Source organism: Dermacentor silvarum, chromosome 1 (genome assembly GCF_013339745.2).
Source record: "Dermacentor silvarum isolate Dsil-2018 chromosome 1, BIME_Dsil_1.4, whole genome shotgun sequence".
Lineage (NCBI taxonomy): Eukaryota > Metazoa > Arthropoda > Arachnida > Ixodida > Ixodidae > Dermacentor > Dermacentor silvarum.
Window position 1 is genome coordinate 262264480 of NC_051154.1, and position 13042 is coordinate 262277521.

Consider the following 13042-nt stretch of genomic DNA (forward strand, 5'->3'; position numbering starts at 1 on the left):
AGGCCCATTAGCTTGCTTTCAGTATTGTATAAAATATTCACCAGAATAAATTGCAATACAACCAGGGCAACACTTGACTTAAATCAACCAAGAGCGCAGTCTGCCTTCAGGAAGGGATATTGTACAATGGATCAGGTCTATGTCATCAGTCAGGTAGCTCATAAATCAGCGGAGTACAATTAAAGTCTCTATGTGGCTTCCATAAGCTATGAAAAGGCATTTGATTCAGTAGAGATACCAGAAGTCACGGAGGAATTGCGTGATCAAGGAGTACAGGAGTCATAGGTGAATACCTTGGGAAATATCTACAAGGATTGCACAGCAACCTTGGTTCTCCATAAGAAAAGTAGAAAGCTACATAACAAGAAAGGGGTCAGGCGAGGAGACACAATCTCTCCAATGATATTCACTGCATCCGCCGAAGAAGTATTCAAGCTCTTAGACTGGGAAGGCTTAGGATTGAGGATCAACGGCGAATATCTCAGCAACCTTTGGTTTGCAGATGAGATTGTCCTTTCCAGCAATAATGGGGACGAATTACAACAAATGATTGAGGACCTTAACCGACAGAGTGTAAGAGAGGGGTTGAAAATTATTATGCAGAAGACAAATATAATGTTCAATAGCCTGGCAAGACAACAAGAATTCAGGATCGCCAGTCAGCCTCTAGATTATGCAAGGAGTACATTTATCTAGGTCAGTTACTCACAGCGGACCCTGATCATGAGAAGAAAATGTACAGAAGAATAAAATTGGGTTGGAGTGCATACGGCAGGCATTTCCAAATCCTGACTGGGAGCTTACCACTGTCCTTGAAAAGAAAAGTGCACAATCATTGCATTCTATCGGTGCTAACATATGGGGCAGAAACTTGGAGGTTAACAAAGAAGCTCGAGAACAAATTAAGGACCGCACAAAGAGCGATGTAACGAAAGATATTAGGCATAACGTTAAGAGACAGGAAGAGAGCGGTGTGGATCAGAGAGAAAACGGGGATAGCCGATATTCATGTTGACAATAAGAGAAAAAAAGTCGCAGTTTCGCCCGAAAAGCGAATCATCAATTGCGATAGCAAATTAGTAGAGAGCTATATGGAGTAAGGGTAGTAGTTTTATCGGCTCCATAAACTTGGAAACATTCGCTTACTAACTGAATTAACAAGCATCGTGTCAGCGCGCACAAGCAAACATGAATAGATCACACTCCGATGACCGCAGACAACTGCTGTGAGAAACGCTGGTGTCAGCAAGCGCGGCGGCAACAGCGATCGTAGGTTCGTGCGGTCTATCGCTTCAACGGAAACTTAGCGGCGAAAGCACAGCGCATACAAAGGTGAGAGTGGTGTGGAGATCGCTTCAAGATACGGTGCGAGCGACCACCCGCAGCCGCGTAAAGTATATTGACGCTTTTCGCGGAGCAGTTTACTCTAAATGAACGAGATGGCGCTTTCGGCGACGCGCCATACGCTGCCTCAGCGAATGCGAACGAATACGAAATCATTACTGCGTCTACCCTCCTACTGTGCGATCAGCTGTCGAAAATGCAACTGGGTGTGCGCTAATGCACTGTGCTCAATTCATACTGCAAAATGTGTAACGATAAAGGGAAAACGTGTGCGGTAGTTCGCTGCAAAAATAGTGATTCACATATTAATGAATGGAATCAACCTGTGTCGCAGCTGCTGCATAAGGACTGCCTGTGTTGGCGCCCTTCGCGATGCAAGGCTTTCCTCAAGGATAAAGAAATATAATTCATCCACCTGCGCTGTATAGCTAACCTCCAAAGAAAGGACTTCAACTCCGGAACGTCGGCACTTAGGAGTGAGTACCGCTCGTTACAAAATGAAGTAGTGCCACTTACTGGCATTGTAAGTTTCCCGCACGTTATCTATACACACATCCACGCTTACTCGCACAAAAACTTACGCCCACGCTATCGTCAACGTGTGAGTGAATAGGCGCACACTTGAATCAATGTGCTGGAGCATGAGTGACGGCGACTACACCGACAAGACACGAATGCTGGAAGCTGAATGTTTCGTGACGGTCCACAGAGTAGGTGAGCGACTAGCGATAATACGTATTTGCTACGAGCTACCACAAAGTACAGAACATTTAAATTCCAAGCTTTGTGCGCAGCAAGAACAAATTTATCGCAGCAGACCATACTCGCGAGTGATTACGCTGAAAATAAACAATCAGATAGTGGTCGCACCGAGGAATTTTACTGAGTCAGAAATATGACAAGCCGCTGGTTGAAAATGTTTGCCAAATAAAGAAAGCAGAGCACACTGATCCCGATTTAATTCATAAGCGGAAAGTTTGGACAGCTCGGAATACATTTCTAGCCCCGCTTTTAGTACAAGCACCGTATACGCTGCTCACGCCGTTTGGACAAGGGTAATGAGCTCTGAAAGCACTTACATGGCCTCTAAAGCTGTGGCCAAAGCTTCGTGTCGTGCACGCAGACGCCGTCTACGATACGCGTCGAAACAGAGGTTTGCTGCGCCGCGCCGGCGTCAAGCGCATGAATTGTAAACGCGGAGGCAACGGAGGCGGCTGAGGCAAGCAATGGACGCGCCACCACGTGATCAAACATGGCAGCGCCCACGGGAGCGCCACGAAAAGGGTCAATACAAGTACGCAGTTGGTGGTAGAGTAGAAGCCGCATCCCATCCCTCTCGCGCTGTCTTCCTCCTTTCGCGTGGGACATTCAGTCGCCAGTCCCCTCTGCGCCCGGTCGGAAGATACGCATTTGGTGCCGCAGCTAAACGCCGCCTCCCCTCCTTCCCTCCCAACCCCCACTATCTTTCGCAGGACGGAAGACGCCGCGTTTGCTCTCCGCCGTGCGCTCGGTATCCGTGAAAGCGCGCGTCCCTCGCGCGCTTTCACCGGCACATACAGCATACGACGCGCGGCGACGATTTTATCGCTATTGGACTTTATACGGAACATCACGGCGACGACGACGGCGTCGACGACGGGACGACGTAGCCGACGGGAGAAATACGCTTGGAGTGGCCATATAATTGCTATCGCAATAAACGTGGAGCTGGACAGGCCGTGTAATGCGTAGGGCAGATAACTGATGGACCATTAGTTACAGAATGTGTGCCGAGGGAAGGGAAGCGCAGTCGAGGACGGCAGAAAATTAGTTGGGGTGATGAAATTAGGAAATTTCCAGGGGCAAGCTGGCATCAGCTAGAGCAAGACATGAGTAATTGGAGTTCGCTGGGCGAAGCCTTCGTCTTCCCGTGGACATAAAAATATGATGATGATTATGCCAACCACACATGCAGCAGTGACGGGAAACTCACACGTCGTATTAGTCTACCTGGGCTATAGAGCCGAGAGGCAAGTGATGTGCACAATGCGGGATGGACTAGACAATCTTTCACTATCAGAGCAATGATGTTCAGGCCGTTCTCTCAAAGAAACTCCACGCAGAAAGTTTTGTTCGCGCTACTCCAGTTCCTGAGGTCTAAGGGCCTTCAGCATTAAGAGCACCGCCTGTTACCGCCGTAGAGTGTGCGCAGTTTCCTTTGTTCATGCTCGTCTCTCTTTCACTTTCTTCTTCTGTTCTCTTTCTCTTTTTACCCTCCTAACCCTTGCCCCCGTGCAGAATACCCAACAGGAAATGCCTCTGGTTAACCTTCCTGCCTTTCTATGCATATTTCCTTTCTCTCTTACCTGTTGGTGGCGCACGCGGAATCGGGCAGTACTACGATTGTCGCGAGGCTTGTTGCTGCGGCAGAAATTGTCGCGATAACAGCATAACGACCTGTTTATTCATTTCGAATGTCAACGACGTGCCCTAAGCACAAAACTCGTGTAAACCCTGACATTTGGAGTAACGCCTACAGATTGCGCTTGCCGCTGTCGCCGCTTCCTAGTCGCTTTATTTTCCATGGTAGAAAACAGCGCTAAAGACACGAACTAGCAGGAAGAAGACAGGACGAATGCTGGTCCTGTCTTAGGACAGACAGGACAGCACTCGTCCTGTCTTCTTCCTTCAAGTCCGTGTCTTTAGCGCTGTTTTCTACCATGCATGCATACTAACGAGCTCACCTTCAAATCCTCTCAAGTTTTACATTCGTTCGCCCAATAAACAGCTTGTTTGTTCAAGCTTGTGATTCTTTTATAGCGAAAGCCTTTAATGGCTCATACTCGCGGCGCCCGTCCGTCCGTCCGTGCCTTGGAACAGTGCCAGCTGTGGCCTCTCCCCCTCACACTCTCTAAGCAATCACGTGGTGGCACAGCTGCGCATATCAACAGTTGCGCCGCCACATCTGTGGCCTCTCCCCCTTACACTCTCTCAACAATCACGTGATGGCACAGCGGCGCGCGCGGCAACGCTCCTTCGTCAGACGTCTCGTTGCAGCAGTCCAGTTAGTCGGATGGCTCCCAAGCGGCCCGGTCATGATTCCACGGCAAGCGGTTCGGAGAAGCGCCCCAAGAATGTGGATTCCCTCGATACAGAACGCCAGAAGAAGAATGAGCGAATGCGCAAGCGACGGTAGTCAGTCGAATGGGCACAGGCTTTCACCGAACACACTTTGGAATATACAAAGTGTCCTTCAATTTTTTTGCCTTTGTGCCATCAATTCCACAGGACAATTATACGGAAACCTAGGCGTAAATGTTTGAATTCAGCATTCGCATATATGAAAAACTGTAGTATAACTGCGATTTTAACATCGCTAAAGAAGCTCTCTGCAAGAAGAGGACATCGCAATGTTGTTCTAAGTTAATACTTCCAACAGTTGTATCATATAGCGCTGGCTCATCAATAAACTGGAAAGCTTTTCTTTATTGTGGCTTGATTCCTGCTCATTTGGCAGATAATTCGCCTGTCACGAATTATGCCACGAGATGTTTCTCTACACGTGACTGTCAGTGGTCATAACACTTACGTCTTTTTCAGATTATTGATTACATGGGACTAGTCACGGAAGCAGAAACACCTTTTATTCGTATAGGCATATGCTTTCTGGACGACTGCAACGAAAGTGATTTACAAGCACTAGCGGACACAGGTGGGTTCCATGAATTCGGTTAATATCAGTTTACGTGAGCAAGCGAAGCGCCTCTGTGTGGTAAATTTGTTCGCTCATGTGCGCTCGTCAGTCGCTGAAAACGTCTTGAAGAAGATCCGCTGAGCCACGGGTAAGCGAAAAGTCAGAAATATGTATTAGCACAAGAATTCCCATGAGCCGAAAAAGCTAGCCTGCCAGCCAACGTCAATTGGGCCTGTTAACGCTAGAGAAGCTTAGCAAGCTTTGTAGGAAGCTCACCGAATTTAACAGCCAAAGCCAGAACGATGAGGAAAACACAAAGGCCCCTTATTGTCTAATGCGCAGTAGAGTGCAGCTTACAGCGTACCTCTGTAACGTGGGCTGGATTACATTGACCAAACAGGAGGATGAACAAACGACTGCTTGAAAGAACATAAAAAAAAGCAGCAGATCCAACTAGTTGAAATCTACATACAGCGAAGCTTTGCGTGAGTGCATAAAGAGTCGAAACACGAGTTTGTGTTCATTCTTGCCACCGCATGGCCGCCGCCGCCTCTGCAGCGGTTGTGCTGAGGCGAGCGCCATCTCGTGGTGGTGCAAGGAACCCAGCGGCGGTGCCGTCGCGTGCGCTTTCAGCTGTGATTGGTTGGCCTGTTCGGCAAGAGAACAGCCACGCAGCACCCACGGTCACGAAACCCCGGCGAGGTTCGCAAACAAATAGTTCGCTTTTAATATAAAGCGACATCTAGACGGGCACTTGGCACTGCATTGTAATGGTTGTGTATGAAAATTGCTTTTCTCTAAATCTAAAGCTGTCTTCGCTCACAAAACAAACGCACGCGAAAGATTATTGAGGCAAGAGCTATTTTATCAGAAATGCAATGTTTTGTCAGCAGAGCTTTTGTATGGTTGCATGTTGGGAAAATAAATCGATGTCTTGAATGCGTACAAGCCTAGATATTATAAAACGCGTGAAAAAATTAAAGTACGTATCACGTTCAAGTGTGTTTATATAAGCCACCGTATTCAGCAGCGCTTTAGTGTGTGTTTGCCGTTTCGTCTCTATACGCCGTTTAGTAGTTCAGCGCAAGCCCAGTTATATTGGTCATAGAAAAGTGCTCTGTGCTAGTAGGGGATAAATAAGCAATTTAGTGAATTAGTGCGAAGTCGGGCTCAGAGCTTATCCAAGCTGACTTACGAGCTAGTCGTTAATTGCACACAATTCGCTTTTCAAAGGCGAATTCGAAGGCGAATTCTAAATATACTTATGTAATGTTGAAAAAAATTATTTCTGGGGCTTTACGCGCACAAGCCACGATATGACTATGAAGCACTCCGTAGTGGGGGACTCCGGGTTAAATTTAACCACCTGGGGTTCTTTAACGTGCATCCCATGTACGGTACACGGGTATTTTTGCATTTCGCCTTCATTGGAAAGCGGCCGCTGCAGCCGGGATTTGATCCCACAACGTCGAGCTTAGCAACGCAACACCAAAGCCACTACACACCACTGAAGTCGAATCTGCTCGTGCTTGGCCAGCTAAAAATATAGAAATATAGCTCTGTTGACGCTAAAGGTCTGAGTTTTATGTCAATGCATCTGGAGGTGGCGTCATGAATTCCGTCTACAGGAAACGACTGCGTGCAAGTGCAGACATAGTGTAGTTGAGACACCGGTCGTGTTTCTTGAATGTTTGCAGTACAACCTCCTACGGCAAAAATCCGGGTGTCGAACTGCGTTACAGCGGAGCCCGAGCCGTGGAGCTCAATTCAAATCGGAATTGTGTAAGTTGATCTCTTATTAACGGGTCCACTGACAATACTCGAGTATATAATTTGTAAATTTGCTCGCCTTTGTTGAAACTTCGGGAATCGAAACTCATGTGGAAGTTTGTAAGCAGTAATAGTGAGTATTTAGAGTAGTGGACAAACTATATTTGCATTTTGCGTCTTCGGAGCTGAACTGTTCAGAAAGCTTGCGCTGTTTTATGCCAGCCTTCTATAGCCTCGGATCACACAAGAGACTCCTGAACACTCACCGACCTGTTATTCGACCGCATAGCCTACTCATCGTGTGCACAACTTGTATATTCCAAGAATACATCACAAGAATGTATCAACCGTGTACATTGACCAGTCTGTCATTGTCACAGACCCTGTGAACGAGGCGCAGACGGCGGACCAAATTCCAATGCCGACTTATCAGCTTCCGAAAATAATCCAACGAAAGCAAGGACAATTAAGAATGGGCCCTCTGGTGCGCCAGCGAACGCCAGTTGCTGTCCAAAGACCGAGTCAGAGCCGATAGTTGTGAAAACACAACAATATTTATTCTCCACACAAGGCAGTTACACACTCACTTGCACACGTAGGCTAGACACAACACAATACAAATCCGATGGGTATTCACAAAACACAGGAAAATAATTAACGACAAGCACTAAGAGTCCAACACGTAAAGTACAAAATGAAAAGGAACATTAAGTGTCCAATCGTATTCACCAGCGTTGGTCCTGAAGTCGGAAGATCTCGGCGTAGTTCGGGGCAAATCTCGAAGAAGGAACTTCTTCTGGAAGTGCAGACGCTCGATGAACTCGTCGACTAGCTTGCCGGGGAATCCTATTCTTCCGCAGAAGCTTGGTCTTCACGTTACATCACTTCACCGGTGCGGACTGTACTCCACTGCTGATTCTAGCACGGCGGTTATATAGCCTCCGACGGGGTTCTCGAACCTTCCTATCGGAGTCGTGATCCCGTAGCATGGCCAAAGCCTGGGAATCTTCTCGTCTTTTCTCGTACCTTAGACCGCCGCTGTCGAAGCGTTGTCGAGGGGGGTGATGACTCATCCCGGTGGCGCACGCTCACCCTGTCGCAATCTCTCTCGACTCGCCGGGTGAGAAGGTGTCTCGGCGCGCGCGTGTGCTCTAGGGTGCTCTCTCTCTCTCTCGTTACAGTCGTCTCTCGTCTATGCTCTTCTAGACTTCTAGACGCCGTTGTTGACGTTGCTGTTTGAGGCGTATGCGCTCTCCCCCTCTGTGGAAGTTCGCGGGGCCGGCGTGTTCTCTCGCTGGCTTGCGTGACACACGGCGCGCGCTTGGATTACGCGCTCTTTCGTGACGGTCATAAAATACGAGCGCGATATAGTGAGCTAAAATTTAATAACTGGGGAGGTTAGCTGAGCGCAACGCGATTAAAGGCATGAACCTCTACTTTGAATTCATGCAAACGTTACATCTGGTGTGAGATCACGTCGACGAGTTTACAGGGAGCGCTACCAGCACAGAGCGCAAATGACAAAAATAAAGAAGTCTCATTAGATACCTTGCAAATCTTTTAGAAAAGTTCATCATAATACAATGCCGATTGTATAATTCCGCAGTATCGATTTTCTTCACCGGCAGTGAGCTGTAAAAACAACGCCTTTGTTGAGCATTGGTAGTGAGAACATAATGGGGTGAGTCATGTTCGTATCTCGTGTTGTCACAGGTATATACTGCGTAAAAATGGCACAGTGAAGCTTTACAGGCTATATACATAACAGGTGCCAAAAAAATAAACTTTAGAAAACAATTTTTACTAAAGGTCAGAGAAGCAATTCTGACTTCCGGTTTACCTCAGTTGCTGTTTCCAACTATGTTTGTCTACTTCCAACATCTTGCGGGCCTTCATCTCGCTTTCTTGTTCTCGCTTTCGTGTTCGCTCCTTTCGGCGGCGTGTGCTCGTGCAAGCGCTTTAACGTTCTTGGTCGTCTCACATCATGCACTCGCAGCGACGCGGTGGTTTCTATAATACGTGATATTGCGATAGCAATTATATGGACACTCCAGGTGCATTTCTGCTGTCGCCGTCGCCGTGAGGTTCCGTATTGACCCTTTTCGCGGCGATCCCGTGGGCGCTGCCATGTTTGATCACGTGGTGATGCGTCCACTGCTTGCCCCAACTGCCTCCGTTGCCTCCTTGTTTACAATATAAGTGTATGACGCCGGCGCGGCTTAGAAAACCTCTGTTTTCGGAGATATCGTAGACGGTGACTAGGTGAACGACACGAAGCTTTGATCACAGCTTCAGATAACATGTAAAAGCGCTTTCGGAGCTGATTAAGCTATGTCCAAACGGCGCAAGCAGCGTATATGGTGCTTGTTCTAAAAGCGGGGATAAATATGTATTCCAAGCTATTCAAGCTTTCCGATTATGAATTCAGTCAGAATTAGTGTGTTTTGTTCTTTATTCGGCAAATATTTTGAAGCAGTGGCTTGTCAGTTTCTGACTCAGTGAGGTTCCTTGGTGAGGCCACTATCTGATTATTTTCTGCCTAATCGCTCGCGGGTGTGCTCAGTTCCGATAGATTTGTTCTTGCTACGCACAAGGCTTGAACCGTAGCTGTTTTGTACATTGTAATACCTTGTAGCAAATATATGTTACAGCTAGTAACTCGCTTACTCTTGTGGACCGTCACGAAACATTCAGTTTCAACCATTCGTGCGCCATAGGTGTAGTCCATCATTTATTGTGCGTATACAGTGCGCATATATTCAAGTGTGCGCCCATTCACTTATTCTTGATACGTCGGCGATAGAGTGGGCGTGAGTTTTCCTGCCATTTGGGACAGATGTCTATAGATAACGTTCGCGAAACTTACTATGACAGGAAGCGGCGCTACTTCCTTTGTCAATGTTTAACGAGTGCAACTCACTCTTGCCGACGTTCTGGGGATGAAGCCCTTTCTTTGAAGGTTAGCGATACAAGGCTGGCGGATGAGCAAATTTCTGTATCCTTGAGAAAAGCCGTACATCACGAAGTGCCGGTAACACGTTCGGACAGTTTCAGCAGCGGTCCGCGAACTTCGCCACTCAGATTCATTCTATTCCTTAACATGCCAGTCACTATTTTAGCAGCCAGCTACTGCACACGTCTTCAATCCACATGATTCAATCTAGCATGATTGGAGCACAGTGTGTTAGCGAAAGCTCAGTCGCATTTCGGACAGCTGATCGCACAGAATGAAGGTAGAAGCGGTAATGGTTTCGTATTCGTGCGCGTTCGCTGAGGAGAGGTATGGTGCGCCGCCGTGAGCGCCATCTCGTTTCTCTAAAACAAACTGCTCTGCGAAAAGGGTCAATAAAGTCCAAGGGCGATAACATCGTCGCCGCGTCCTAAGCTGTATGTACGAGTGAAAGCGTGCGAGGGGAGTCGACGATCGCGGCTCAATCTCACCCGCTCGAAAGGGAGGAAAGCGAGCAGGAAGCGCGCCGTCTTCCGTCACGCGTGAGGCACCCAACGTTGCGAGGCATCGGGGAGAGGGAGGGGGGCAGCATTCTACTCCCGCTGCAACTGCGTATGTGGGGGCTGCGCGCGGTCGCGCGGCCGTATCGTGAGAGCCATCTGCGTTGGGGCAGAATCTAGGTGCGTCGGCGGCCCTTAGCTTTGTGCGTGCTGTGTGTTCTCGGTGCTCAGTTTGCGTTGAAGCGATGACATCACGAAGGCTACTTCGCTCGCTGCTGCTGCCGTGAGTCACGCCAGCGTTTTGACAGCGAGTGTCGCGGTCATCAAGGGTGATGTGTTCATGTTTGCTATGCACGCTGACACCATGCTTGGTAATTTAGTTAGAAAGCGAAGGTTTACAAGTTGATACGGCCGATAAAAGTACTATCCTTACCTCCTTACTTCGTATGGCTCTCTGATAATTTGCTATCGCAATCGCTGCTTCGCCTTTCGGGTGAAACTGCGACTTTATTAGGAGATGTTGGCGTCTTTAAACGGCGCCGGCTGCTCCTTTACACAGAGAACAAATATTATATATACGAAATAACAATCCAGCACTCAACAAAACGACGGTAACATGAACGAAAAAGTCAGACTTGAAGTCAGGTGACATGAATGCCCTAAATACAGCTCACAACAGTAATCGCTTGTAACCCACCTGGACATCGTCATCTCGTATACATGCAGAAAACACAACTCACAAAAACACGTCGCATAAAACACGCCATAATGTAAAGTCAGCTCAGATAAATACAAAAAAAGATAAGTCCAAACAGAAAGCGCATACGACTCACTGGAACGTTACGTCAGCTCGCATAGATACACTAAATACCGAAAACACGAATTTGGGACAAAAAAATTGACAAGAACTCCGGCACGGAAAGGAATACCAACTGTAATCAATATTTTTCAGCAGTATTATTCTCTTCCAGGGATCTCTGGAAGGTGGCTATAGCACTCGCCTTTGTAGTATATCTGTTGGCAATGGGCCTAGGATCTTTTTGAGGCTTTATAGGGCCTGTGGTCTTTTTTCATTAGAGTGCGCAACAAATGCCGTCTTTCGGTATCATGTCTTGGACATTCTAGTAAAAGATGACGTGCATCATCATCCGTGGGGCCACAAATGCATTGCGCGCTATCAGCGTGCCGAATGTTAAGCAGAAAATGTTTCGTAAACGCGATACCAAGCCTCAAATTGCAAAGTTATAGTGTTTCAAACGATCGGCTTGTGTGTAATGTGCGTGGGATATGAAATTAAAGGCCAGGGTCAGTGGTAAGTAACACTGAAGAGTTTGAATATTGATCAAACCATCGTTATCTTGTACCACGGCCTGAAGTCTGTCTTAAAACGTGATGTAACTCGCCTTGTGTTAGTGTAAGCCTTAATGTAACATTCTCCTTATGCGCTTGTCGTGCTGCCTCATCAGCTGCTACATTTCATGGGATATTTTAGCGGCCAGGATTCAACTGGAACATTATTATGTGAAATTCCTCGACTGATTTTGTAAGCCCCTTTAGAGTTTTCATAAACTAAAGCAGAGTTCTGCCTACTCATGTTAACATTATCAAAAAATGATAATGCTGTCTGATAATCGCATAGGATAGCCATTCATCCCATATCTTTTACTCTGTTTATGCATTGCAGCATCAATAATATGACAAAAATTTCTGCTGCTATTGATGATGTCGCGTGAGATAGCTTATAGGTATGTTTATGGTTCCGTTCCTTAAATAAGAAATGCGGAAGTAGGAGAACTACCTGTATACGCTTGAATGTAGCCAGGGTATCTTAACTATTTCTGATGTAATACCAATGACGTTACTGCAATCATGGCAGCAATGACATCAAAAGCAGCGCAAGGAAGTTAAGCTTAACATATCTTGGCGCGCCAACTGCCTTTACGCGTTAGCTTCGCGCTGCAGCTATTCGCTCCACGTATGGGAACGTCGTTTGAAGAATGAAATGTGAGAGTGAAAGGTGTCAAAATTCGAACTGAGCATAGTTTTTGGCTAGCGCACGCATTTTTTCGGCTTTGCAGTTTTTTCATGACAGCTTGAAACAGGCGAGGATGTCTTCATCCTGCATACCTTCCTAGTCTGTCTCACGTTTTGGAATAGAGAAACGCTTACCAACTCTGCCAACTCTATATTATGTTCTATAAGTTGCTTTCGAACTTACCTCTGTAACGTGCAGAGAAAATATGTATAGCAAGAGAGTAGCGTCGGACCACAGTTGTAAGGCCCCTTTAAGCGGGATCACTTGAGACATTGCTGCGGCCTTATGAACGCATCGAAACTCAGATGTGCAACTCTTGATTCCGTTGATGTAGCACGCTCCTAGCTAGGAAACGCGTACATGCGAAGGCACGCTCGTGCTTTCTTTCGGATACTTTGCATTTTAACATACGCATGTATGACGACTACGCCGTTATGCGCGGCACCGATTAAGTCGGATGCGTGATTAGTTCATTCATTATTATATTGGAAATATTCGCGACAGATATTTCGCTGACCTCTCAACACCGTTATATTGTCGAATGAACAAAAAGATGGCATGAGAAGATACGAGTCTTCAGAGCAATTATGCAGCTCCCATACCACATGCCACAGTCACATTCTTAAAATAAAAAAGGCAAAAAAAAAAAACATATAGTAAAGCATCTGCTTCATAGTCTGCGATAGAGCATGGAAGTACACGGCCTTCCGTAGAATACACGGAGTAGTTCCTTTTCCCCAAGCAAAGAAGTGAGTGATTGAACGGGTACT

The 13042-nt window shown here is 46.9% G+C and overlaps 1 protein-coding gene across 1 annotated transcript in view; it reads left to right on the top strand.

The window, feature by feature from the left end:
* The window catches only part of LOC119437113 (nose resistant to fluoxetine protein 6-like), a 71117-nt gene that overhangs the window by 16162 nt on the left and 41913 nt on the right, over window positions 1-13042 (top strand). Inside the window, exons 3-4 of the mRNA XM_037704178.2 lie at window positions 4924-5035; window positions 6715-6799. Coding sequence (XP_037560106.2) covers window positions 4924-5035; window positions 6715-6799 — 197 coding nt within the window. The remainder of the gene's footprint in view (window positions 1-4923; window positions 5036-6714; window positions 6800-13042) is intronic.